The following is a 26,575-nucleotide window of genomic DNA, read 5'->3' as shown; positions in this document are numbered from 1 at the left end:
TTGTTTATTTATTTAGAGACAGGATCTCACTATAAATAGTAAGTTACTGTCACATAGTTAACAACAGTCTTCAATCTTCAACTCCTAATGCCTAAATTCATTCATTACTTAGCATGACTGTATATAGAACCCAAAGAAGCAAGAATTGAGAAAAAAAAATTTCTGAAAGGATGATATATTTGAAGGGCTTTGCTAAAGTGGGAAATGACAGAAAAAGAACATTTTCATTAACTGTTATTACACTTGGGGAAAAACCCTAAAACACAGTATTACTCAGTTCAAAGTAGCACATGACAAGATGTAAGTGAACCACCAGGCACAGTAAAATCATTTGACCTTGATAGAAATTTACCCGTCAACAAATTATCAGAAATGATTGTCTGCATTGGTGAGGTGTTTGATCATTTTCTTTGATGACAAACTTGTCACCTGTCATCTTAACAGCAATCAGTAAAGAACCTCCTAATACTGCACTTTAGGAAACCTACCTTTGCTTGGCCTGTGTATAACACCACTTCAAACAAATCAGGTCCTTTTCTGAGACTGAAAATATTGTTCAGTGAGAAAGCACTCCTCCCTGGGCAGCTGGGTTTAGCATGCCTCTTAGGCTGAGCTGCCCCAGTCACAGAACCTCCAGATGAGAAGAGCCCCATCTTCATGGTGCGAGCAGGGGCCCTCACACATTTGATTAAACTTACACAGTTTGTATTTGATTTTTCTGGGCCTGCTGTAGGATAGACCAGAGAAACAAATGTGCAAAATTGCCAGGGATGAGGATACTTTGGGAGAAAACATCTCTCCAAACGAGTACATGGAGTTTAACCAAAGATGAAAAGTTGTCCCTGCAAGTCATTACACTGGTCGATATTAGGAACATTAGGGCTGGCCCATTAATTAACACAGAGTTGCTATAGGCTCACCAGGTCAAATAAAACTGAACAGGAAGTAAGCCTATGGAGCAGACTTCCCATCGGGACACACTGAGGAACCTGCAGGATTCAGGTGAGGACTCTGGCTGGGCAGAGCTCTGCAGAACATGAATGGAAATTAAGATTCCCTGTCAATGTGTCAGCCAGAGAAAAGAGTATTTAGAAACAGATATAGAGTGGGGCAGTGTAGAGGCCCAGGGGCCACAGGAGACAGCCGGAGCGCGTTGCCCCTGGTCTCCGGTCGCCAGCACCGGTACAGGTGGCATGGATGGCCGGCGCAGGAGAGAAAGAAAGAATATGGGAGGGTGGAACAAGATGCTGGCCGAGTAACAGCTTCCTTGCAACTAGGCATAGTGAGTCTGGGGAGAAAAGACTCCAGGCATCTCTGGCTGGTGGGATCTGCCTATAATCATCCCTTTGAGGATACAGGGAGTCAGCAAGGGACTTCTGGATCCCAAGAGAAGGACAAAAACAGTGGAAAACTGGCAAGTGGTTGCATGTGTTCGATCGACCTAATCCTGCCAGCAACCGTTAAGTACAAGCAGCAGTGAGACTGCAAACCAGAAAGGCCTTACCTGTGAACTATTTCAGTGTTTCTGGACTTGGCACTCAGTTGAACTGCCTTGGGGAGAGCTTGAGCAGGAGTGCGGAGAACTTTAGGCATTGTCTAGGGCCCCAGACTGAGCCGCTGAACTGGGCCGCAGGGAGCCACTGTGAGACTCAGAGCAAGGATCAGGCGGGAGCTAGTAACCTAGTGACTGAGCAGCCTAAAGCCTTACGGGCAGAGTGAGACTGGTTTGGCACAATGAAGCCTCGGGCTGTTGCGCTGGGTAGAGTGCTGTGGTGTCACAGCTCATAGCAACCTCAAACTCCTGGGCTTGGCACCGCCCGGACCTCCATGAGAGCTGCTCTGCGACCCCCTACCCGTGACCCACACCCGCCGGATTCTGCATGCCCTGACCAAAAACTGTGGGAGCCGTGCAATCCCGCGTCCTCCCTCCTGTACCCTCCCTGCCGCCACACTGGCCTGCTAGTCTAGCCACAGATAACTGGTAGCCACGTGCCCTCTGGAGCCCTCCCTGCCTCTGCACAGAGCCCTTCTCCTGGCCAGAGACTGCTGGAGCCTTGAGCGCTCTGTGCCAAAGTCACTGAGTGCCAACACTCCCAGAACCGTGTGCACCACCTCCCACCCTGTTGCTGGATCCGGGTGTGTCACACGCCAGAGCTGCTTACACAACCAGAACTCCCTAGCTGAGTTAGCCCCAGAGGAACTACACAAGGTCACTCCCTACAAACATCCAGCAACAATAGAGTGATCCCACTGGGGCCTAACCTTGGAGAGACACCTCCCCAACTCTGAGGACGGCCAGAGGCAACGGTGAAAAGCAATCATGAGGCAAAATCAACAGAAAAACTCTGGCAATATGAATAATCAGAGTAGATCAACTCCCCCAAGGATCAACGGGGCAGACACAGCACAAGATCCCATGCACAAAAAATAGCTGAGATGTCAGAAATCGAATTCAGAATCTGGATAGCAAAAAAGATCGAATTAGAATTCCAAGCAGTAACCCAAAAGATATCTCAAGAATTCAACGAATTCAAAGACCAAATGACCAAAGATTTTGACACATTGATACAAGAAGTTGCAGCCCTCAAAGATCTGAGAAACACAGTAGAATCCCTCAGTAACAGAATGGAGCAAGTAGAAGAAAGGATTTCTGACATTGAAGACAAAGTTTTCGAACGCTCCCAAACTCTCAAAGAGGAAGAGAAATGGAGGGCAAAAACAGATCACTCTCTCAGAGAGCTCTGGGATAATTCTAAGAAAACCAATATTCGTCTTATAGGGATCCCCGAAAGCGACGAAGTGGCTTCACAAGGCACAGAGTCTCTTCTCCTTCTTATGAAGGAGAACATTCCAGACATGCCAAGAGATTCTCAAATTCAGATAGCAGACAGTTTCAGAACTCCAGCATGACTCAACTCAAATAAGACATCCCCCAGACACATCATAATCAACTTCACTAAAATTAATATGAAGGAGAAAATTCTGAAAGCCACCAGACGAAAGAAAACCACCTACAAGGGGAAGAATATTAGAATAACTGCAGATCTCTCTGCTGAAACCTTTCAAGCTAGAAGAGGATGGTCATCGACATTTAATCTCCTAAAACAAAATAACTTTCAACCCAGGATCCTGTACCCAGCTAAACTGAATTTCATTTATGACAGAGAAATTAAATACTTCAATGACATTCACATGTTGAAGAAATTTGCCATAACTAAACCAGCTCTCCAGGATATTCTGAGACCTATCCTCCATAAAGACCAGTGTAATCCTCCACCACAGAAGTAAACCCACCCAGAAATTTTTGATCAAATTCCAACTTCCACAGTCACAAAAGGATTAAAAATGTCCACCAGACTCTCAAAAGGCTTATCAATATTCTCAATTAATGTGAATGGTTTAAACTATCCTCTAAAGAAGTACAGGTTGGCTGACTGGATACAAAAACTCAAGCCAGATATCTACTGCATACAAGAATCGCATCTTACATTAAAAGACAAATATAGACTTAAGGTGAAGGGATGGTCATCTATATTCCAGGCAAATGGAAAGCAGAAAAAAGCAGGCGTTGCAATCCTGTTTGCAGACGCAATAGGCTTTAAACCAACCAAAATAAGGAAGGATAAGGATGGACACTTTATATTTGTTAAAGGTAATACTCAATACGATGAGACCTCAATTATTAATATTTATGCACCCAATCAGAACGCACCTCAATTTATACCAGAAACTCTAACACACATGAGCAACTCAATTTCCACCAGTTCCATAGTAGTTGGAGATTTTTACACCCCTTTAGCAGCGCTGGATAGATCCTCCAAAAAGAAGCTAAACAAAGAAATTTTAGATTTAAACTCAACCATTCAACATCTGGACTTAACAGACATCTACAGAACATTTCATCCCAACAAAACTGAATACACATTTTTCTCATCAGCCCACGGAGCACACTCCAAAATCGACCACATCCCACAAATCTAACCTCAGCAAATTCAAAAAATTAGAAATTATTCCTTGCATCTTCTCAGACCATCATGGAATAAAAGTTGAATTCAATAACAACAGTAACCTGAATACCCATACAAAAACATGGAAGATAAACAACCTATGCTCAAGGATAGATGGGTTATAGACGAGATTAAGAAGGAAATCACCAAACTTTTGGAACAAAACAACAATCAAGACACGAATTACCAGAACCTCTGGGATACTGCAAAGGCAGTCCTAAGAGGGAAATTTATAGCACTGTAAGCCTTCCTCAAGAAAATGGAGAGGGGCATCTCAAGCAACTGGAGAAGGAAGAACACTCCAACCCCAAACCTAGCAGAAGAAAAGAAATAACCAAAATCAGAGAAGAACTAAATGAAATTGAAAACAAAAGAATTATACAACAGACCAATAAATCCAAAAGTTGGTTTTTTGAAAAGATCAATAAAACAGATAAACCTTTGGCCAACCTAACCAGGAAAAAAAGAATAAAATCTCTAATTTCATCAATCAGAAATGGTAACGATGAAATAACAACAGGCTGATAAGAAATTCAAAAAATCCTTAACAAATACCACGAGAAACTCTACTCTCAGAAATATGAAAATCTGAAAGAAATCGACCAATACCTGGAAGTACGCCACCTACCAAGACTTAGCCAGAATGAAGTGGAAATGTTGAACAGGCCCTATATTAAGTTCTGAAATAGCATCAACTATACAAAATTTCCCTAAAAAGAAAAGCCCAGGACCAGATGGCTTTACGTCAGAATTATACCAAACCTTTAAAGAAGAACTAGTACCTATACTACTAAACCTCTCCCAAAATATAGAAAAAGAAGGAATATTACCCAACACATTCTATGAAGCAAATACCACCTTCATCCCCAAACCAGGGAAAGACCCAACAAGAAAAGAAAATTATATAGCCGGGCGTTGTGGCGGGCGCCTGTAGTCCCAGCTACTCGGGAGGCTGAGGCAAGAGAATCGCTTAAGCCCAGGAGTTGGAGGTTGCTGTGAGCTGTGTGAGGCCACGGCACTCTACCGAGGGCCATAAAGTGAGACTCTGTCTCTACAAAAAAAAAAAAAAAAAAAAGAAAAGAAAATTATAGACTAATATCACTAATGAATATTGATGCTAAAATACTCAATAAGATCCTAACAAACAGAATCAAACAATACATCAAAAAAATTATACACCATGACCAAGTCGGATTTATCCCAGGGTCTCAAGGCTGGTTCAATATATGTAAATCTATAAATGTAATTCAACACATAAACAAATTAAAAAATAAGGACCATATGATTCTTTCAATTGATACAGAAAAAGCTTTTTTGTTCATAATATCCACCATCCCTTCATGATCAGAACACTTAAGAAAATTGGTATAGAAGGGACATTTCTTAAACGAATAGAGGCCATCTACAGCAAACTCACAGCCAATATCATATTGAATGGAGTTAAATTGAAATCATTTCCACTTAGATCAGGAACCAGGGAAGGTTGCCCATTGTCTGCACTGCTCTTTAACATTGTAATGGAAGTTTTAGCCATTGCAATTAGGGAAGAAAAGGCGATCAAGGGTATCCACATAGGGTCAGAAGAGATTAAACTTTAACTCTTCGCAGATGATATGATCGTATATCTGGAAAACACTAGGGATTCTACTACAAAACTTTTAGAAGTGATCAAGGAATATAGCAATGTCTCAGGCTACAAAATCAACTCCCATAAAACTGTAGCCTTTATATATACCAACAATAGCCAAGCTGAAAAAACAGTCAAGGACTCTATTCCTTTCACAGTAGTGCCAAAGAAGATTAAATATTTGGGAGTATATCTAACTAAGGACGTGAAAGATCTCTACAAAGAGAACTATGAAACTTTAAGAAAAGAAATAGCTGAAGATGTTAACAAATGGAAAAACATACCATGCTCATGGCTGGGAAGAATCAACATGGTTAAAATGTCTATACCACCCAAAGCAATATATAATTTTAATGCAATTCCTATTAAAGCTCCATTGTCATATTTTAAAGATGTTGAAAAAATAATGCTTCGTTTTATATGGAATCAGAAAAAACCTCGAATAGCCAAAACATTACTCAGCAATAAAAACACAGCAGGAGGAATCACGCTACCAGACCTGAGACTGTACTATAAATCGATAGTGATCAAAACAGCACGGTACTGGCACAAAAACAGAGAAGTAGATGTCTGGAACAGAATAGAGAACCAAGAGATGAATCCAGCTACTTACCATTATTTGATCTTTGACAAGCCAATTAAAAACATTCAGTGGGGAAAAGATTCCCTATTTAACAAATGGTGCTGGGTGAACTGGCTGGCAACCTGTAGAAGATTGAATCTAGACCCACACCTTTCACCATTAACTAAGATAGACTCTCACTGGATAAAAGATTTAAACTTAAGACATGAAACTATAAAAATACTTGAAGAAAGTGCAGGGAAAACTCTTCAAGGAATCGGCCTGGGTGAATATTTTATGAGGAGGACTCCCCAGGCAATTGAAGCAGTATCAAAAATACACTACTGGGACCTGATCAAACTAAAAAGCTTCTGCACAGCCAAGAACATAGTGAGTAAAGCAAGCAGACAGCCCTCAGAATGGGAGAAAATATTTTCAGGTTATACCTCCGATAAAAGTCTAATAACCAGAATCCACACAGAACTCAAACGTATGAGGAAGAAAAGATCACGTGACCCCATCTCAGCGTGGGCAAGGGACTTGAAGAGAAACTTCTCTAAAGAAGACAGACGCAGGATCTACAAACACATGAAAAAAGCTCATCATCCTTAATCATCAGAGAAATGCAAATCAAAACTACTCTGAGATATCACCTAACCCCAGTCAGAGTAGCCCACATAACAAAATCCCCAAACCAGAGATGTTGGCATGGATGTGGAGAAAAGGGGACACTTCTACACTGCTGGTGGGAATGCACACTAATACGTTCCTTCTGGAAGGATGTTTGGAGAATACTCAGAGACCTAAAAATAGACCTGCCATTCGATCCTATAATTCCTTTACTAGGTTTATACCCAGAAGACCAAAAATCACAATATAACAAAGACATCTGTACCAGAATGTTTATTGCAGCCCAATTCATAATTGCTAAGTCATGGAAGGAGCCCAAGTGCCCATCGACCCACGAATGGACTAGCAAATTGTGGTACATGTATACCATGGAATATTATGCAGCCTTAAAGAAAGATGGAGACTTTATCTCTTTCATGTTTACATGGATGGAGCTGGAACATATTCTTCTTAGTAAAGTATCTCAGGAATGGAAGAAAAAGTTTCCAATGTACTCAGCTCTACTATGAAGCTAAATTATAGCTTTCACATGAAGGCTATAACCCAACTAAAGCATAAGACTAGGGAAAGGGCCACGGAAGGGGAAGGGAGGGGGGACGTTTTGGTGGAGGGAGAGTAACGGGTGGGGCCACACCTATGGTGCATCTTAGAATGGGTACAGGCGAAACTTACTAAAGGCAGAATACAAATGTCTACATACAATAACTAAGAAAATGCCATGAAGGCTATGTTGAACAGTTTGATGAGAATATTCCAGATTGTATATGAAACCAGCACATTGTACCCCTTGATTGCACTAATGTACATAGCTATGATTTAACAACAAAAAGAAAGAAAGAAAAGAAAAGAAAAGCTAGCAGCCCAAACTACAGCATGGCTAATGTTACCATTGGCTCCTAAGCATTCCTAGGCATAGTTTTAAAACTTCTATAAACCTACACTATGAAGGCATGGATTGGTTCATGTGGGAACCAGATGTAGAATATGGAGAAATCTAAAAACATTACCACGTACTGACTAAAGCGAACATGCCAAAAGGAAAACAGCTCTTTAGAGTTTTCCTTTTTCTTTAAAAATTTTATTTAACCTGGAAACACAGATTAAAGTTGCCCTGAATATCTGCTTGAAGTTTTCTATTTTATAAATTTCTACAATTTTATCACCTTTATAATTTAAAAATAAAATTTCAGATAAAACATTTTAAATGGCTTGTTATTTTTTGAGTTGTGGATTTAAAATTAGATTCATGTTAAATTCAAGAAAATGTACTTTACATATTAAAAAAAAATGCCAGCATTTCCAGCTTCCACTCTGGGATGTGGAGTTGGGAACATTGCTTTCATTCTTACAACGAAAAAGATCCAGATTGACTACAAATTAAGACTTTTCCCAAATACATTGGGAAAGCCGAGGTTGCAGATGAACCTAATGGCTCCAAATTGAGAGAGGGGTGGGTGCCTGAAGGAGACACATTCACTATTCTATGTTGGCTGTGAGGAGACACTTTACAGAAGAGTTCAGGTAAAGTGAAGGCAGAATACATGCTGCAGCCCAGTGAAGGCCTGGAGGCCTGTAGAAATTGCGGCTTTTTCTTCAAAACTGTACCATGTTCTCACAGTAAAGTGTTAACTGTGGTGCAGACCCAGGAGAGGTATGCAGCAGCCTTGGGGGAGGGTCAAGAAACTCACGGGACTCTCCCCTGTCTCCTCTATAAAACAGGGGTATTATTCTATGGGGGGGAAGGTCCATAAATCCTGCTGCCCTCAGGATGCTGGTAGTCACTGCCGCAAAGGAAGAAAAGCCCCAACCCTGGGAAAGGGGCGAGTAAAGTAAGCACCCCCTCCCCCACAGTGCCGAAAACTGTAGCTTAATCCAAGAATGACAGCCCTGCCTAGCCCACAGTCAAGCTTCAAATAACAGATATTTCTAGAAGGAGGACAGGAGAGCAAGAAAAGCACCCGGGGACCCTTGCTGAGGCACAGCACAGGGTCAGAACCCAACCCCAATCAGAAATACCAAGTTTGCCTACAGGAACCAAAGCCACTAAGGTCAGTCATATTATAGCAAAGCAAACCTTGAACTAAGCACGTCTTAATCATTAGACTAATCTAATCCTTCAGTGAACATCTCAGCAGCAGGAAAGGCCTGCCCATTTGCAGGCACAGAAACTATCTACTATCAAATTATCTACTGTCCTACATGAGATGTGTTGCTTTTAACAAAATACAGAGGGATAAGAAGAGGTTAAGTAAAAACACACTCTGAAGGGATGAAGCAATTATAACCAGACTCAGATATGATAGATTTTGAAACAGAGAATTTTTAAAACTATGGTTACTGCAGTGAAAAAAAAAAAGTGGACAACATGAACCATCATATGGGCAATCTCAGCAATGGTGAAGACTATGCTAGGAAGGTCAGGTGTACACAGAGATGGTCAGTGTCTTCAGTCAGCTATCAGTAGATGCTACACTGCTAAAGAATCAGGAAACCTGAAAATAAGTTAACAAAAATTACCCTAATTGAAATACAACAGGAAAAAAGTGAAGAAAAACAAAGAAAAACAAAACCAGCCAAGAACAGAACATCTAACAGCTGTGGGACATGTTGATGCAACACACTCACAAGGACAACTGGAACCTACAAGGACGAGTGGAAGACAACAGGCAGAAGGAGTCTCTGAAGAAGTAATGACTGAGTTTCTTTCAAAAACATGAGACAACCGACACAGAAGGTATGAGAACACTAAGTAGGATACATACCCCAAACACCACACCTACGAAAAAGAAACCACCTTCCAGACTGTTAAATAGATAACACTAACAGCTACACAAGCTTTTCCAGAAGAGAGAACATTCATTTTGTGAGGTCAGCATTACTCTGACATCAAATCAGATGAAACAGAACAATAAAATTATGTATCAATACCCCTTCTGAATAGATGCAAAAATTCCCAGCAAAATATCAGCAAAACAAATACTATAACATACCTATCAGGATGGCTAAAATAAAAAGTACTAACAGTACCAAGTGTTTGTGAGGCGAAACTAGCACTCTCACATGTTGAGGTGATAATGCAAAATGACATTACCACTCAGGGAAATTTGGCAGCTTCTTACCAAGTTAAGAATATACTTCCTATGTGACTCAGTACAATGAGTCCCGATACCAACTACCTACAGATAGGCCAAGCTTCCCAGAGTAAGGGCAAAGTCCTCCACAAGACTGCACACACATCAGACACCAGCTCCACATCCAGGGATCCTGAGACCCACCCTACTTTTGATCACCTGGCTACAAATTTGGGGGCTCCTACTTCCCACTTAAGGTTGATAATCTGCTAGAATGACCCACAGAACTCAGGAAAAGCACTTTACTTATGACCAGTTTTATTATGACAAATATGAACCAGATAAAAGGAGAGACACATAGGTGAGGTCAGGAAAGGTCCCAAATGTAAAGGTTCCTTGTCTTTAAGACAAGTTACCTTCCCGGAATATTGATATACATCAGTACCGAGTGCTGCCAACCAGGGGAGCTCATTCAAACTTCAGTATCCAGAGTTTTTATTGGAATTTCAGTATGTAGGCACGACTGAATCATTGGCAATGAGGCTGAACTCAACTGAGTTATCATGTAGGTCAGAGCCTCAACCATCTAATCACATGGCTGGCCTTTCTGGAATGGCCAGCCTCCATCCTGAGCTGTCTTGTTAGCATAAACTAGAGAGCCCACCATAAATAACTCCTATCACTTGGGAAACAGCAAGGATTTAGAGGGGACTTCCCAAGAATTGGGGACAAAGGCCAGATAATTCTATACTACCCACCCAGCAATCCTACTCCTAGACGTATAAACACCCTAGAGAAAAAAAGCTTATGTGGACATAAAAATCTATATACTAATGTTGATAAGGTTCATAATCACCCTAAAATATAAACAACCCAAATATCCTTCAACAGGTAAGTAAAAAGCCTGTAATATATTCACACAATGGAATATCCAGCAATAAAAAGGAATGAAATATCAAGCCACAATGATAGATAAAACTTAATCCCATGTTGCTAAGCAGAAGGTTACACATTCTGATTCTATATGACTCTCTAGAAAAAGGAAAACTAAAAGGACAGAGAATAGATGAGTGGTAGCCAGGAGCTGCTAGAGAGAGAGGCAGGTGTTTATCCATACAGGGAATTTAGGGGATGACTGAAATGTTCTGTGTAGTATCATGGTGGTGGATGAGTGACATTTGTCAAAATACCCAGAACTATATACCAGAGAGACTGAATTTTTATGTTTGTAAATTAAAAAATCAACCAGTATATGTGGGGGAGGACAGAATGTAGACTACAACAGATGAATCTAACGGTATTACAAATGAACCACATCACAGTGAAGGGGACAGGAAAGAAACTAATGTAATTTTGGATCAAAGGACCTAAATAACTTTGAGAAAGTATTTTGACATAATACTCGAAAGAAAAAGACAAAAAGAGCTGAATAGAATCACTATACTCAAATGTAGTTTCTTACAAAGGTATAGAAGTCAACAGTTCTGAAATTACTTGGTTTGTATATTAGGGTTTAACAAGTAAGTTTCTGTAGCTGATGACAGTCAGGCTACTCACTGTTGAAGAAAGACATTATAAACAAGAGTGAAAGCTAGAACGAGCCCGGGGAAGCTGAACTATTAGCAACATAGGCTTATACCTTTTCTTTACAAAAAAAAAAGCTTTACACAGATATATACAGAAATATATATAAATAGCTGTATTTGCATCAGTAAATACAGCCAACCCTCTATGTCCTGGGTTCCACATCACTGAATTGAAACAGATTGAAAATATTTTTTAAAAACCCAATAAAAATACGATCAACTACAATATAACAATTATTTACATAGCATTACTTATACTGGATTTAGGATTCCAAGTAATCTAAAGATGATTCAAAGTAGGAGAGTATGTACCTAGGTTATATTTTAATTAATTTATTTTCCGTACATTCAACACCTTCTCTGCATTGAACTTTAAAGCAACAAAGTAAAATGAAATGCCCCAAATGACAAGGTATTTAGTTATACTCTACTGGTCTATAAAAGAACCATCATCTGAGTCAAAAAAATTCTATAAATCAAAAAATATTCTACACCTAAATACTATTTATTCCTAAATACTATTCTCCAATAAAAGGAACCATAGTACCTCAAGAAGTAGTTGATTCCATGACCAGGGTAGTGAAAATACAAAATGAACTTGAATACAAGATGAAATTGGAGTTACGTCGGGGTGTCAAAAAGTAAAGAAATGGTTAAAAAACAAACAAGAATGGGACATATCAAAAGGACACAGAGCCAACCTGAAAGAGCTTCCGATGGCCCAAACTGGAAAAAGCCAAGTATAAAATGATGACAGTATAAGATCATAACTCAAAGAATAAAACAAATGTATATTTCACTAATACATATAAATAAGCAGCTAAATAAAAAAGGTAAATGAGGAAAGGACCTTTCCTTACTGTATTTTAATAAAAAACATAGAAGATATTAGAGAACTAAAAAACTATCATCAGGGGCGGCGCCTGTGGCTCAGTGAGTGGGGCGCCGGCCCCATATGCCGAGGGCGGTGGGTTCAAACCCAGCCCCGGCCAAACTGCAACAAAAAAAACAGCCGGGCGTTGTGGCGGGCGCCTGTAGTCCCAGCTGCTCGGGAGGCTGAGGCAAGAGAATCGCGTAAGCCCAAGAGTTAGAGGTTGCTGTGAGCCGTGTGACGCCACAGCACTCTACCCGGGGGCGGTACAGTGAGACTCTGTCTCTACAAAAAAAAAAAAAAAAAAAACTATCATCAGAACACTACAGTAATAATTGTCATAGAAAAGATTCACTACTGGGTGCTAAAATCAATGGGCAAGAATTTAGTAGAAACCAGGTATCTGCATAGCCTCAAGGCATTTACCCCAAATCATTAGTAATGTGGAGGGACAAACAGTAAATTTATAGTGGAGAATACTGGCAGACACTACACTCTAACCAAGTAATCAAGGTTAAAAATCACCAATAAAAATTATCAGCATAATATACTCCAACGAGGGCACAGGGCCTCTACTGCAGTTTCCCCCCAAACACATAGCCTCAATTTCACATAAGCAAGTATGAGACACACCCAAATTGAAGATTTTATAAAATAACTGGTCCTCTTCAAAAATATCAAGGTCATGAAAGCAAGGAAAGACCAAGGAACTATCACAGACTGGAAGATACTAAGGAAACATGGTAACAAAATACAATGTGGAATCCTGGCCTGGATCCTGGAACAGAAAAAGAACATTAGTGAAATAACTGGTGAATTATGAATAAATTCAACAGTTTGGTTAATAGTACTATAACCAATTTCTTAGTTTTAATCATTGTTCAATAATCATGTAATACATCAATGAAAGGAGAAGCTAGCCAAAGTGCATGGGAACTCACCCACAATTTTCAAAACTCTTACAAATCTAAAATTATCTGAAAATTAAAAGGTTAAAAAAAATTGGACAATCTTTACTCATTTTTTTTTTTTGTAGAGACAGAGTCTCACTTTCTGGCCCTCGGTAGCGTGCCGTGGCCTCACACAGCTCACAGCAACCTCCGACTCCTGGGCTTAAGCGATTCTCTTGTCTCAGCCTCCCAAGTAGCTGGGACTACAGGCGACCACCACAACGCCCGGCTAGTATCTTTACTCTTTTTTTTTGGTTTTTGAGACAGTCTCACTCTGTTACCCCATACTAGAGTAGTGTGGTGTGAACCTAGCTCATAGCAACCTCTGACTCCTGGGTTCAAGCGAGCCTCCTGCCTCGGTCTCCCAAGTAGCTGGGATTACAGGCATTTGCCACAATGGCCTGGCTAATTTTTTTCTATCTTTTATTAGAGACAGGGTCTTGTTCTTGCTCAGCTGGTCTGAACTCCTAAGCTCAAGCAATCCAACCGCCTCAGCCTCCCAGAGTGCTAGGATTACAAATGTGAGCCACCATGCCCAGCCTAATCTTTAGGTTTTTAATTACTAGGTATCAGAATGTTGGGTTTGGTTCTAAAGCAGTGAACTGGAAAGGGCACCAGACAAGCAGTTCATTTGATCCGTGCCAGTGGTGTTAAACCTTCAGGGAACCTCAGGTTCCTCTACCAAAGCGGTTCTCAACCTGTGGGTCACGACCCACAGGAACTGTATTAAAGGTTGAGAACCACTGCTCTACCAAATGGGTAGGATACAGTCATCTACCTGGAAGGTTAATGAAGGCTTCAATGACATGGGCTGTCCAGAAACACTATGTTCATACACAATAAAGCATTAATACCACATCTTTAGGCTTATGAGAAAATCCTATCAAGAAGGGATTTTCTAGGAATGAACTTGAGATAAAAACACTCTTAATGCATACTGAAGCAAGGTAATAGCAGAAAATATACAAGAAATTATGCCTTTTAGTGAAAGAGAAAAGGTTTTCTAAGAAAATGGTGAGGACTCTATTAGGGTGCAGAAAGTGAAAGTAGAAGAGCAAAGCAGAGCAACTGATTCTTCTGTGCCTCTTCCCTCCCTCACTGGTGTCTAAAATCTAACGTAACCACACAGGCAAACCGTATCAAGGAAGAGGAAAAAAATCAGTGGTGTGCCTGACATCAGTGAAAATGGCCAGGAACTGGGGGAGGAGTTAAATATCTTCCAAAAACGCTACCATTAAAACTAACAAGTCTGAACTAAAAACTATCATCTCGGAAGACATCTGTGGGTCTTTTAGGTTTATAGTGATTTCAGAGGGACTAGGACAGAAACTGCCCATCACTTCTCATCACGAAATTGAAAACAAATTAATCAGAAGCCTAATTTTGTCTACATCACTAAATAGTCACAGGCAGTATGAGAAGAAAAAGGGAGCTTCTGGTCTCACTTTTAATAAATAGCAGAGGCATATTTTTTTGAAGTTCATTTTATTAACAAAAAGTGCAAACTATTTTGAACAAAAGTAAACTATGTGTCATGGCATTCAGGAAGACACTAGACATGGAAAAGTGAACAATACACATATTCATTAAGTAAAATATAGCTGATGAGACGCCTCTCACAAGTATATATAACTATTCATGCTTTTTCAATGGTTTCTAAGACAACTTTCAGTGTAATTTTCACAGATATATAGCAGCTCAAACACAAATGCAGAGACACAATGGCAAAGCTTGGTAATAATTTGGGGTTAATTATGAGTATGAAAGAAAACCTTATTATCACTGTTTCACCTTGATGTAAGCCACTATATAATATGTACGACTCTTTAAATGTACTGAAACTGAAATCAATGTACAACTAATAAAAGAAGGTTTTAAAATATTTTTTGCACTAAAATTATATAATGAGAGGCAGAAAAAGTGAAATAATTTTAAATAATCTTATATGTGTCCACATGACCAGGAACATAACCAATCCACATTAACTTAATTCATTTAAAATTACATTTGCAAAAGTCACCAACACAGAGAATATATGCCATTAAATAGCGTGCCTGTACTTGAACAAATAAGAAAAGATAAATTTTAGTTTGTCAACATACTCCATAGAGTAGATTTAGTCTAGTGTTGCTTCAGTTATTCATACAAAGTGTCTATGGGGTAGAATCTATTGATAAATAGTTGTTCTGCTCTGTAATAAAACTATAAACTGTGTTTAAAACTCAAAACTATAAAGGTGGTCATTTGAACACAACTGAGTGTCTCGCCAAAGAGAAAAGAGCATGGAGGCTGAGCAGGTCACAGAGCACATGTTGCAGGTACATTGTTTGCAGGTGCATATTCTGGCAATAATTGGCCTCTGTTGTAGTAGATAAACTGCCTTTTGTGAGTGTATAAATTTCCTAAATTGAGGACGTTATTTTATTACATTACAAAGAACTCTCCTCATCCTATTAATTTTTCCCCACGTACTAGTGTTTTATATGAGAATTGTGCTACTTCTTACGGTTTCCAAGTTATTACTTCAGGTAGACATGAAAAGAAAATAATACCAAATCAGATTATCTGACTGATGACAAATTTGAGTACCAACCACAGCAAAACTGAGAATCAAGGTAGCTTGCAAGTCAGTTCTCTTGATTTGGCAAATTACCTTCCACTGTTTTCATCATTATTGAAGCTGAGATCTTCAGGGCCTATTTGTTCACCATCAGGAAAACTGGAATGGGTATCTAAAGTTAAAAATAAAAAAAAAAAAAAGATAAAATTTTAAAGATTTATTTGCCTTTTTAACAGATTCATCTGACCAAGCCAAAACCATTTAAAATTTAAAAGGACATAATAAGAGTATTTTTCCTTCCCAAGTCCCTAAATGTATCCTTACTAAATGTGTTATTTAAGCAATAAAAATGTGCTGGATTTTGAACAAGTCTCTGACTTCAGAGGATTTGTGATCTAAGGCAGGTATACGAAAACACATGGAAAAGTAAAGGAGAAAGAAAATGTAAGAGACTTCAACAATCAGAAGATGAAAGGCACTGCTTCCACTCTGTCCTAGGGACAATGTGGGGACAGCTAACGAAGGGAACAAGAAACAATAATGTACACCGCCAAGACGCTGCAAACAAAAGCCAATTAAACTGTACACACAAACATCACTACAAAAACCAATCAGCACTCAAAATAATTTCAGCAAAATTTGGGTGCTTCTTTTAGAAGACAAAATTACTAAAGATGCCTTAATATTAAATAATTACAAATCATCTAATTCTTGGCTCTGTTCTGAAAAAGATACTAGAACACCAGGGAAATACGTAAAACATAAAGATAACAATTAGCACAAGCCAGGAAATCTGGCAGAGGATGATCAGATTATTACATTCACTGAGTAAACTTCAATAAATATTTCTCTAACTTCACAGTATATCCTTTCATTGTTTAATCTGTATTTTAGAAAACTGCTTCATAGGGCGGCGCCTGTGGCTCAGTCGGTAAGGCGCTGGCCCCATATACCGAGGGTGGCGGGTTCAAGCCCGGCCCCGGCCAAACTGCAACCAAAAAATAGCTGGGCGTTGTGGCGGGCGCCTGTAGTCCCAGCTACTCGGGAGGCTGAGGCGAGAGAATCACTTGAGCCCAGGAGTTGGAGGTTGCTGTGAGCTGTGTGAGGCCACGGCACTCTACCAAGGGCCATAAAGTGAGACTCTGTCTCTACAAAAAAAAAAAAAAAAAGAAAACTGCTTCATAGTAGAATAGTTGTGGCGGGTTCAAATCCGGCCCTGGCCAAACTACAACAAAAAAAAAATAGCCGGGTGTTGTGGCGGGCTCCTGTAGTCCCAGCTACAGGGAGGCTGAGGCAGGAGAATCACCTAAACCCAAGAGCTGGAGGTTGCTGTGAGCTGTGACGCCATAGCACTCTACCGAAGGTGACAAAGTGAGACTCTGTCTCTAAAAAACAAACAAAAAAACACATTTAAGTGAAAAAAATCAGAATATAAGATTATTTATAAAATATTTTTGTAAAAAAAAAAAGTAAGCCCTCTGGGAGGCCAAAGCAGGAGGATTGCTTGAGCTTAGGAGTTCAAGACCAGCCTGAGCAAGAGAATGACCTCATTTCTACAAAAAATAGAAGAACTTCAAACCTAGGGAATAAGCTGACAGAAAGAAAAAAAAAAAAAAAGATAAAAATAGAAGAACTAGTGGAGCATTGCGGTGGGCACGTGTAGTCCCAGCTACTCAGGAGGCTGAGCCAGGAGGATCATTTGAGTTTGAGGTTGATGTGATCTGTGATGATGCCACTGCACTCTAGCAGGGCAACAGAGCAAAACTCTGCCTCAATTTGAAAGGAAAAAAAAAAAGAAATTCAAATAAAAACAGAACAGAATAAGTAAAAAATATTGACAGCAGGTTTCTCTCAAAGAGTTTTTTTCTAATAATTTTTTTGGGGTAGGAAGAAGTAGAAATGATTCCAGGTTGGTTCAGACCTATAATCCTAGCACTTTGGGAGACCAAGATGGGAGGATCATTTCAGGCCAGAAGTTGGAGACGAAACTAGTCTGAAGTTGGAGCAAGACTCCATCTCTATAATAAATAAAAGTAAGAAAAGGAGCCAGGCATGCTGGTACACTTTTATAGGCCCAGGAGGCTAAGGCAGGAGGATCCCTTGAGCCTAGGAGTTCAAGGTTGCAGTGAGCTATGACCATGTCACTGCATTCCAGCCTACGTGACAGCAAAAAATTATGTGGCGCCTGTGGCTCAGTGAGTAGGGCGCCAGCCCCATATACGGAGGGTAGAGGGTTTAAACCCAGCCTCGGCCAAAACTGCAACCAAAAAATAGCCGGGTGTTGTGGCGGGCGCCTGTAGTCCCAGCTGCTCGGGAGGCTGAGGCAAGAGAATCGCTTAAGCCCAAGAGAGGGAGGTTGCTGTGAGCTATGTGAGGCCACGGCACTCTACTGAGGGCAGTACAGTGAGACTCTGTCTCTACAAAAAAAAATAATAAAAATAAATAAAAAATAAAAAATAGAAAATAAAAAGTTATTCTGGTCTAGAAAAGTCTCTGAAAATAAAAAACACCCAAACATCTGAAATTGCCCTAGGGACTAGCAAACATTTCTTATAAAATACAGTAAATATTTAGGCAGTACAGGCCACAAAATGGCCTCTGTTGAAAATTGTTTTTTATTTTTATTTTTTTACAACTGTTTACAATGTTACCATTCTCAGGTCACAGGCTGTATATAGAAGGAGGTTGTGGACTCCTTCCCTGCCCAATAATTAGCACTACCTAGATACTAACCAAGCCAAACATTAACTACCAAATTTTGTCAGTATTCACTGGATAGTTTACCAAAGAATGTAGTCTCACAAATGACAATAATTAAAAAAAAAAAAAAGAACAAAACAGAAGCAGCAAAAACAGCAGAGCATAAGTAGCAGGAGCAGCAGAACAAGACGAGAATGTCACACCTTCATCTGGAGGCTGTGCCATGAAGGAGCCGTTAAATCCGCCCACACTGGTGAGCTCCTCCTGCTCCTCATTCTCAGTGTCACATTCGATGTCACTGTCACTACTCATTCCTGTCAGAAAAGAAGGGAAGAACATGTTTCTGAAAAGAAACCACTGTCAGTAAAAGGAAATGGATATATCCTCATCTACCAAACTGAGATTTCTATTGAATGTAAAAAATTCAACAACTTAAACACCAAGAAAATAAAGATCAAAGCAGCCAATACCTCAAATCTCTTTAGGTATTTAGAGCAGTGGTTTTATTTTTGCTCTCAAAGTTAAAAACTGCCCTTTCTACAGTATCTGAAAGTTATAATTTAAAATCAGTATTAATTTCATTATACTAAAAACATTTTTTCCAAATCAGTTTCTTTGTAGAGTCATATGAGATAGAAATAACTCTTTTAATCCTAATTCATTGTAGACATTATTATAGTCTCTAGCCTAAAACATAAAATTATATAATTACACATAGTACATGTGTACTAAAAATCCTGACAATTCTAGCAGTAAATCAGTTTCTAATTTTTTTGTGTGTACATCAGCTGAAGTACAAAGGTAAAAAAAAAAAAAAAATTTTTATTTATTTATTTATTTTTTTTTTTTGAGACACAGTTTTACTTTGTTGCCCTCAGTGGAATCCCATGAAATCACAGCTCACAGCAACCTCAAACTCTTGGGGCTTTAGCAATCTTCTTGCTTCAGCTTCCTGAGTAGCTGAGACTACAAGCACCTGCCAGAATGCCTGGCTACCTTTTTTAGAGACAAGGTCTCATTCTTGCTTAGGCTGGGCGCATTGGCTCCCACCTATAATCCTAGCACTCTGGGAGGCCAAGGCAGGTGTTCGAGATCAGCCTAAGCAAGATCAAGACCCCATCTCTAAAAAATAGCCGGGTGTTGTGGTGGGTGCCTGTAGTCCCAGCTACTCAGGAGGCTACGACAAAAGAATCTCTTGAGCCCGAAAGTTTGAAGTTGCTGTGAGTTGTGACGCCATGACACTCAACCCTAGGGCGACTGAGTGAGACTGTCTCAAAAACAAACAAACAAACAAACAAACTCCTAAGCTCATGCGATCTGGTCTTGGCCTCCCAGAGTGGTAGGATTACAGGCAGGAGCCACTGCACCCGGCCTCTGCAAAGAAAACATTCTATAAAAATTATTTATTTCAGCAATATAGTATTTTTTTAAAAACCTAAAAATATTTATACTGAAAAGGCTTATGAATAGCAAGTATAAATGTAAAACATCATCATACTGAACAGTTACATTTAAAAGACAGAAGGGAAATCCACAGGTGTCAGAAACAAAGAAGAATACTTCTACTGGGTTAGACGTTACACTGCTGGAGAGCCTGATGCAAAGATTTTTAACACTGCTGTGGAGACAGAAAAACAGACATACCATAGAAAAGGAGTTGAAACTGTGACTAAAATTCTACACCCTGCATAAAGCTAAAATTCCTTTTCTTTTTTTTTTTTTTTTAAATCAGAGACAGGGTCTTGTTCTGTACCCTAGGCTGGAGAACAGTGGCTTAATCATAACTCACTGCAACCACAAACTCCTGGGCTCAAGTGATTCTCTAGCCTCTACCTCCCAGGTAGCTGAGACTCCAGGTGTGGTGTGCCACCATCCCCAACTGGGTTTTTTCCCCCCGTTTTTTTGTGCAGACAAGGTCTTGGTATGTTGCCAAACTAATCTTAAACTTGTAGCTTCTAGTGATCCTCCTACCTTGGCCTCCCAGAATGCTGGGATTATAAAATAAGCCACCACCATGTTTGGCCATAAACTTCTTATTGAAAGAATAGAAAAAACGGCCAATTAGCAAAAAAAAAAAAAAAAGAAAGAAAGAAAGAAAAAAGAAAAAGAAAAAGAAGAGAAAGAGGGCGGCGCCTGTAGCTCAGTGAGTAGGGCGCCAGCCCCATATGCCGAGGGTGGTGGGTTCAAACCCAGCCCCGGCCAAACTGCAACCAAAAATAGCCGGGCGTTGTGGCGGGCGCCTGTAGTCCCAGCTGCTCGGGAGGCTGAGGCAAGAGAATCGCGTAAGCCCAAGAGTTAAGAGGTTGCTGTGAGCTGTGTGACGCCACGGCACTCTACCTGAGGGCAGTACAGTGAGACTCGGTCTCTACAAAAAAAAAAAAAAAAAAAAGAAGAGAAAGAAAGGAATTTTGTCTGTTTCTACTCAGCTCTATGAAAAGAGGAAAATGTCTCACCTCAAAATTCAAAGTAAGGTCTACATACCAGATAAAAGCTTGGGATTTAAAGCTGAAGTTAAAAAATCTCAAGAAATTAACATACTATTCAGGAGCTAGCATTATCCAAACAAACCAATGTAAAATTCTCTCTAGAGGGAAAGTTCTAGTGAAGATGGAGTAAGCACATTCCACTGTCTTTCCCAATGAAAGCAGCAGTAAAACCAGGACAGATGCATGGCATGGCTACCTAAGGATTCTGAAAAGTAAATAGGAACAGGCATATTGGTAAAGCCAGAATTTGAAGTACCAGCAAATTGGCAGACCCACCAGAAATTAAAATCATAATGAAAATCATTAGGATACAATTCAAAATTACTCAGCATATGCAGAGCTGGGAAAAGACAACCAATCAACATCAATGCCAAAATGACATAGATGTTGGAATTATCTAACAAGGACTTTAAAAATGACATAAAGACGCTCACAAGCCAGGAGTGATCATGTACACCTGACACCCCAGCTACTCAGGAGGCTGAGGCAGAAGGATCACTTAAATCTAGGTTTGTTAGAATCCATCCTAGGCAACAGAGTGAGATCCCTACCCGAAAAGAAGAAAAAAAGGGGGGGGGGGATAGGAAAAAAAAGGTCTTATACATTCTTGACACACATGTAAGGAAGCTTTCATGTTACAGAAAAATCGTAAGAACTCTCATTGGGGGAGAAGTCTCAAAAAAGTATGCTCAAAATAAGGCAAATGATCCATGCAAAGCAAGAATCCTTCACAAATAGAAGGATAACACTATCAAATAGAACTTTTCATAAAATAGAACAACCTGTAAAAGATTATATAATACTTGAAAACTTGAAAAGACAAATTTTAAAAATAATTAAATACTTCCTCTAGAAATGAAAGATAAGGCACTAAAAATATTAATAGATGGTTTAGACAAAGCTGAAAAAGAGATTAATAAAATTGTATAGCTGACGAAATTAATGAGAATGCAAAAAAAATGAGAAGAAAATTATAAATTATAAAAAAGAGATTAGGAAACAAGGAGATAAAAGGGCCTGGTCCAAATTATATCAAACAGACCATTGCAGAAATAGCAAAAATAACAAAGAGAGAGACAACATATTAAAAAAAAAAAAAAGCCTGAGAATTTTCCAGAATTAATAAAAATAGTCTGGAATGAATAAAAATAAAAAATACAACATATTAGAATTTGTGAGATGTGGCCATTGCAGTGCTTATAGGTAAATTTATAGCATATAATGCATAAATAGGTCTCAAATCAGTAATTTAAGCTTTTCTTTTAAGAAACTAAAAAGGAGCAAATTAAGGTTTTAAAGCAAATAAAGAAAGGAATAATGAGCCAGGTATGATGCTTCATTGTTATAATATTAGTAATCTGGGAAGCTGAGGCAGGAGGATCACTTGAGCTCAGGAGTTTAAGACCAGCCTGAGCAAGAGCAAGATCCACCCTCTTCTAAAAAAATAAAAAAATTAGGCCAGGCACTAATTTGACCTTTTGGAATTAGTGTTTCTGCATTCTTGACAGATCATTACCCTCAGAATTTAGTGCTTACAATCTTAGCACTCTGGGAGACTGAGGTGGGTGAGCTCAGGAGTTTGAGACCAGCCTGAACAAAAGGGAGACTCATCTCTACTAAAAATAGAAAAAACTAGCCAGGTGTTGTGGGGGGAACCTGTTGTTCCAGCTACTTGGGAGGCTGAGGCAGGAGGATCTCTTGAGCCCAAGAGATTGAGGTTGCTGTGAGTTATGACAACACAACACCCTAGCTTGAAGCAACAGAGTGAGACTCTGTCTACAAAAAAAAAAAAAAAAAAAAGATTAAAAAAAAACAAAGAAACCAAGAAAAACTCTCTGGGTGCAGTAGCACACGCCTATAGTTTTGGCTACTTGGGAGGCTGAGGCAGGGGATCCCTTGATCCCTTTGAGCTCAGGAGTTTGACACCGCACTCCAGCCTGGGAAACCAAGTGAGACTATTTCAAAGGGGGATGGCGGTAGGGAGGAATATTATGAGAACAGAAATAAACAAAACCAGCAGAACAACAGAAAAAACTGCAATGAAACTAAAAGATAGTTCATTGGAAAGATCAGTAATACTGAAAGCCTCTAGATAGACTAAGAAAAAACACAGCAAATGAAATTTTCAATATTAGGCATGAAACGGGGGGCATCACTACAGATTCTACAGACATTAAAAGGATAAGGAGGGCAGCGCCTGTGGCTCAAAGGGGTAGGGTGCTGGTCCCATATGCTGGAGGTGGCAGGTTCAAACCCAGCCCTGGCCAAAACCCACAAAAATAAATAAATAAATAACTTTAAAAAAAAAAAAAAAAGGATAAGGAAATTGTATGAACACCATAGCTCAACATGACTTCATAGTCAATTTGACCACTTCTGTTTTTAAAAACAGTTGGGTGGCATTATTTCTGCCGTAAGTATTTAGAAGATATAAGCTGAATGTATGGATATTTCTGAAATCTTCTCCATCTTCAGCAAAGAAAAAAGAATTTTCCTGCTTTAAGTAAAGAAGGGTGACACTTTTAATTAATTAAAGAGACCAAATTTAGCTACCTCTGTGAAGTATCACTTCCACCTTGTGGCCCTTGGTGGAACTGTTTTCAATGTAGTTAAAACAAGGCTATCTTGAATTCTCAGACTTCTAGGTACAAATTTGACCTTTTGGAATTAGTGTTTCTGAATTCTTGACATAATGACCTCAGAATTAAAAAATAGTGAATTAGAAATCTCTGGAATTTACAAAATCTTTTTTTAAAAGTTATTCTTTAAATACTTTTTCAAACTATTCATCTACATGACTATCTTTTAAAAAAAAAATGTTTAATTACACCTGTAGTCCCAACTACTTGGGAGGCTGAGACAAGAGGATCGCTTAAGCCCAAGAGTTTAAGGTTGCTGTGAGCTGTGATGCTATAGCACTCTACCCAGGGCAAAAGCTTGAAACTCTCTCTCAAAAAAAAGTTTAATCAGTATTTATAAGAACCATGTCCAGGCATGGTGGTATGCACCTGTAATCCTAGTACTGTGGGAGACCAAGGTAGGAGGATTACTCGATCGCAGCCTCAGGAATGTAACAAGACCTCATCTCTACAAAAAGCAAAAAAGTTAGTTGGTGGCATGGTTGTGTGGGGATCTCCTTACTGTACTCTCTGCTACTCAGGAATCTGAGGCAGGAGCCTTACGGGAGCCCAGGAGTTTGAAGTTGCAGTGAGGTATGGCTGATACTGCACTCTAGCCCAGGCCAACAAATGGGACCCTGTGTCAAAAGATAAAAGAAAAGAAATAACCTTGGCCTACAGTGAATATTCAAACACTGGACCTCCTGTGGGTATTCTTGGGTAGTATTTGAATAATGTAACATTTAGAATTCTTAGTAAGGCATATAGTAATACATACTACGACATGCTGAGAATGCCAATTTAAGGACTTACTTGCTTTAGACACTTATTTCTTGGAATACCACTCACTGAATTTTTATCAAGTCTAGTAAACTCATTAATATTTACTTAGCAGCAGACAGAGCCATGAACACATAAAATAGCAACAGCTTAATCAGGATTGATTTGTGATCATTTCTCTGCAAGGAACTCCTGTTGACCTTAACCTTTGTATCTAGGTATCAGTATTTCCAGTTTTTATTTTCAACTTGCCATAAATAGACTCCTTCAAATAAATACTGTTCTGATAATTCTTAAAATTAATTCTAACAGGTTAATTAGAATAGTTTTTTCATTATTCAAATTTCTTGACTAATTTTTCTCAGGATTTAGGAAAATATACATTTCCCAAGAAATGCTAGAAAGGAATTCCTGCATGAAAACACCACTTGGTCTTTTATCAAGTAGTAAGCTCTGTAAGTCTCCTATTTTTGTGAATGTACTAAAAAAAAAAAGTTGCTGGCTATCTTTAATGGTAATTACAAGGTATCATTAATTGTAAGATGAGATGCTTCAGAGATGTTAAAGCAAAAGAAATTTGTATCCACCTTAGAGTAAAATCTAAAATATGCTGTTTCTACCATATTTTTTGAGCATCCAGTCAGTATATGCTCAGTTAAGCTAACTTTTGAGCTATAAATCCCTGAAACGAATTACTCAACTTTCAGATACTTGGAAAACACACTGACCATCTGGTATAGCAAATACTTTATATTTTATTCACTAATAAGCCACCTGCCTATTTCCTTTCTAAGAGAACCTCAACATTAAGTATTTTCTCTCTTCCATATGGCGTTTGGAACAAGTTGGAATGGGGTGGGGGTCCAAAGGACTGGACTTGTCAATTTTCTTTGCCAGTGATTGAGATGTAAATGAAAATTAGGAAGTTGTTGAGGTACTAGAGAGGTTTTTCCTGGTTGATGAACAGAGACATACAGAGTAAGATAATCCTTTCCTACTCCCAGACTGTGTTCTGACTCTGTATGAAGTCTGGAGCTGCAACAACCATCTTACCACACTGAGGGGAGTAAGCCACTCACTGAGAATGGCAGAGCAAAAGATGAGATTAAAAAAAAAAAAAAAAAGAGTTCTTGATGACACTGAGCAGCTAAATTTTCTAATCCTGAAACTGCTATACTTAGGTGTGCCTTCTTGTTATGGGGGGACTTTGTTGTTATTAATGTAAGAGAGTTAGTTTTCCTTATTATTTAAGTCAGTTGATTGATTTTTGGGTAACTTTTGTTAAAAGCACTATAATCAATTATCCTAAAAGAGATCAGCAATGGCAAGCTGCCAGTTTGTATTCCTCTAAAACAGGATGCTAACAAGGTTTTTAACGGGCATGCCAAAGCTCTTCCCTGGGATAGGAGTTTTGAGTAATGCTGACTTGACCAAAAGGGATCTGTGCCACATCAGCAGGAATTCAGAGGAAAGTCTCCAGCTTTACACAGAAGAGAGAGACTGTCCTACCAGCAGGGATTCTGTCCTGTAGATTATCAAAGGAGGGAGGGGGGAGCTTTTCAGCATCAGGCCATTAAAATAAGCAATCCCAAATAGTCCCAGTTAAAAAAGAAAAATTCCTATTCCTGATTATCAGGCTAAGAAAACAAGTTACATTTTTATTGATGTTTAAGAGCAATCAAGAGACCACCTTAGTAGTCCCAGCTTCCCAGACAAAACTAAAGACGTAAGTTTTCTTGCAACAGCCTTCTATCTGAGAAAGAGAGAAACTCTCAGTGATTTGACAGAGAATGTCTTCTCTGTATGTATGCAGCTCAAATAAAGATCCTCGTTTCTCTCTCTTTTTTTTTTTTTTGAGACAGAGTCTCACTATGTCTCCCTTGGTAGAGTGTCGTGGCATCACTCAGAGCTCACAGCAACCCAAACTCTTGGGTTCAAGTGATCCTCTTGCCTCAGCCTCCCAAGTAGTCGGGATTACAGCAACCTGCCATAATGCCTGGCTATTTTTTTTTTTTTGAGAGACAGGGTCTCACTCTGGCTCAGGCTATTCTTAGACTCATAAACTCAGGCAGTCCACCTGCCTTGGCCTCCCACGTGCTGGGATTACAGGTGTGAGCCACCGCGCTC

The 26,575-nt window shown here is 39.3% G+C and overlaps 1 protein-coding gene across 2 annotated transcripts in view; it reads right to left on the bottom strand.

Annotated features, from left to right (window-relative positions):
• The window catches only part of TRIM37 (tripartite motif containing 37), a 183,709-nt gene that overhangs the window by 25,307 nt on the left and 131,827 nt on the right, over positions 1-26,575 (bottom strand). For both annotated transcript variants that reach the window (XM_053567795.1, XM_053567797.1), the window contains exons 23-24: positions 18,768-18,878; positions 15,958-16,036 (exon numbers count right to left, since the gene is read on the bottom strand). In XM_053567795.1, coding sequence (XP_053423770.1) covers positions 15,958-16,036; positions 18,768-18,878 — 190 coding nt within the window. The remainder of the gene's footprint in view (positions 1-15,957; positions 16,037-18,767; positions 18,879-26,575) is intronic.

Source organism: Nycticebus coucang, chromosome 18 (genome assembly GCF_027406575.1).
Source record: "Nycticebus coucang isolate mNycCou1 chromosome 18, mNycCou1.pri, whole genome shotgun sequence".
In the NCBI taxonomy this organism is placed as follows: Eukaryota; Metazoa; Chordata; class Mammalia; order Primates; family Lorisidae; genus Nycticebus; species Nycticebus coucang.
Note: the sequence above shows the minus strand (reverse complement) of the source record. Positions and strands in the feature narration are given on the sequence as shown.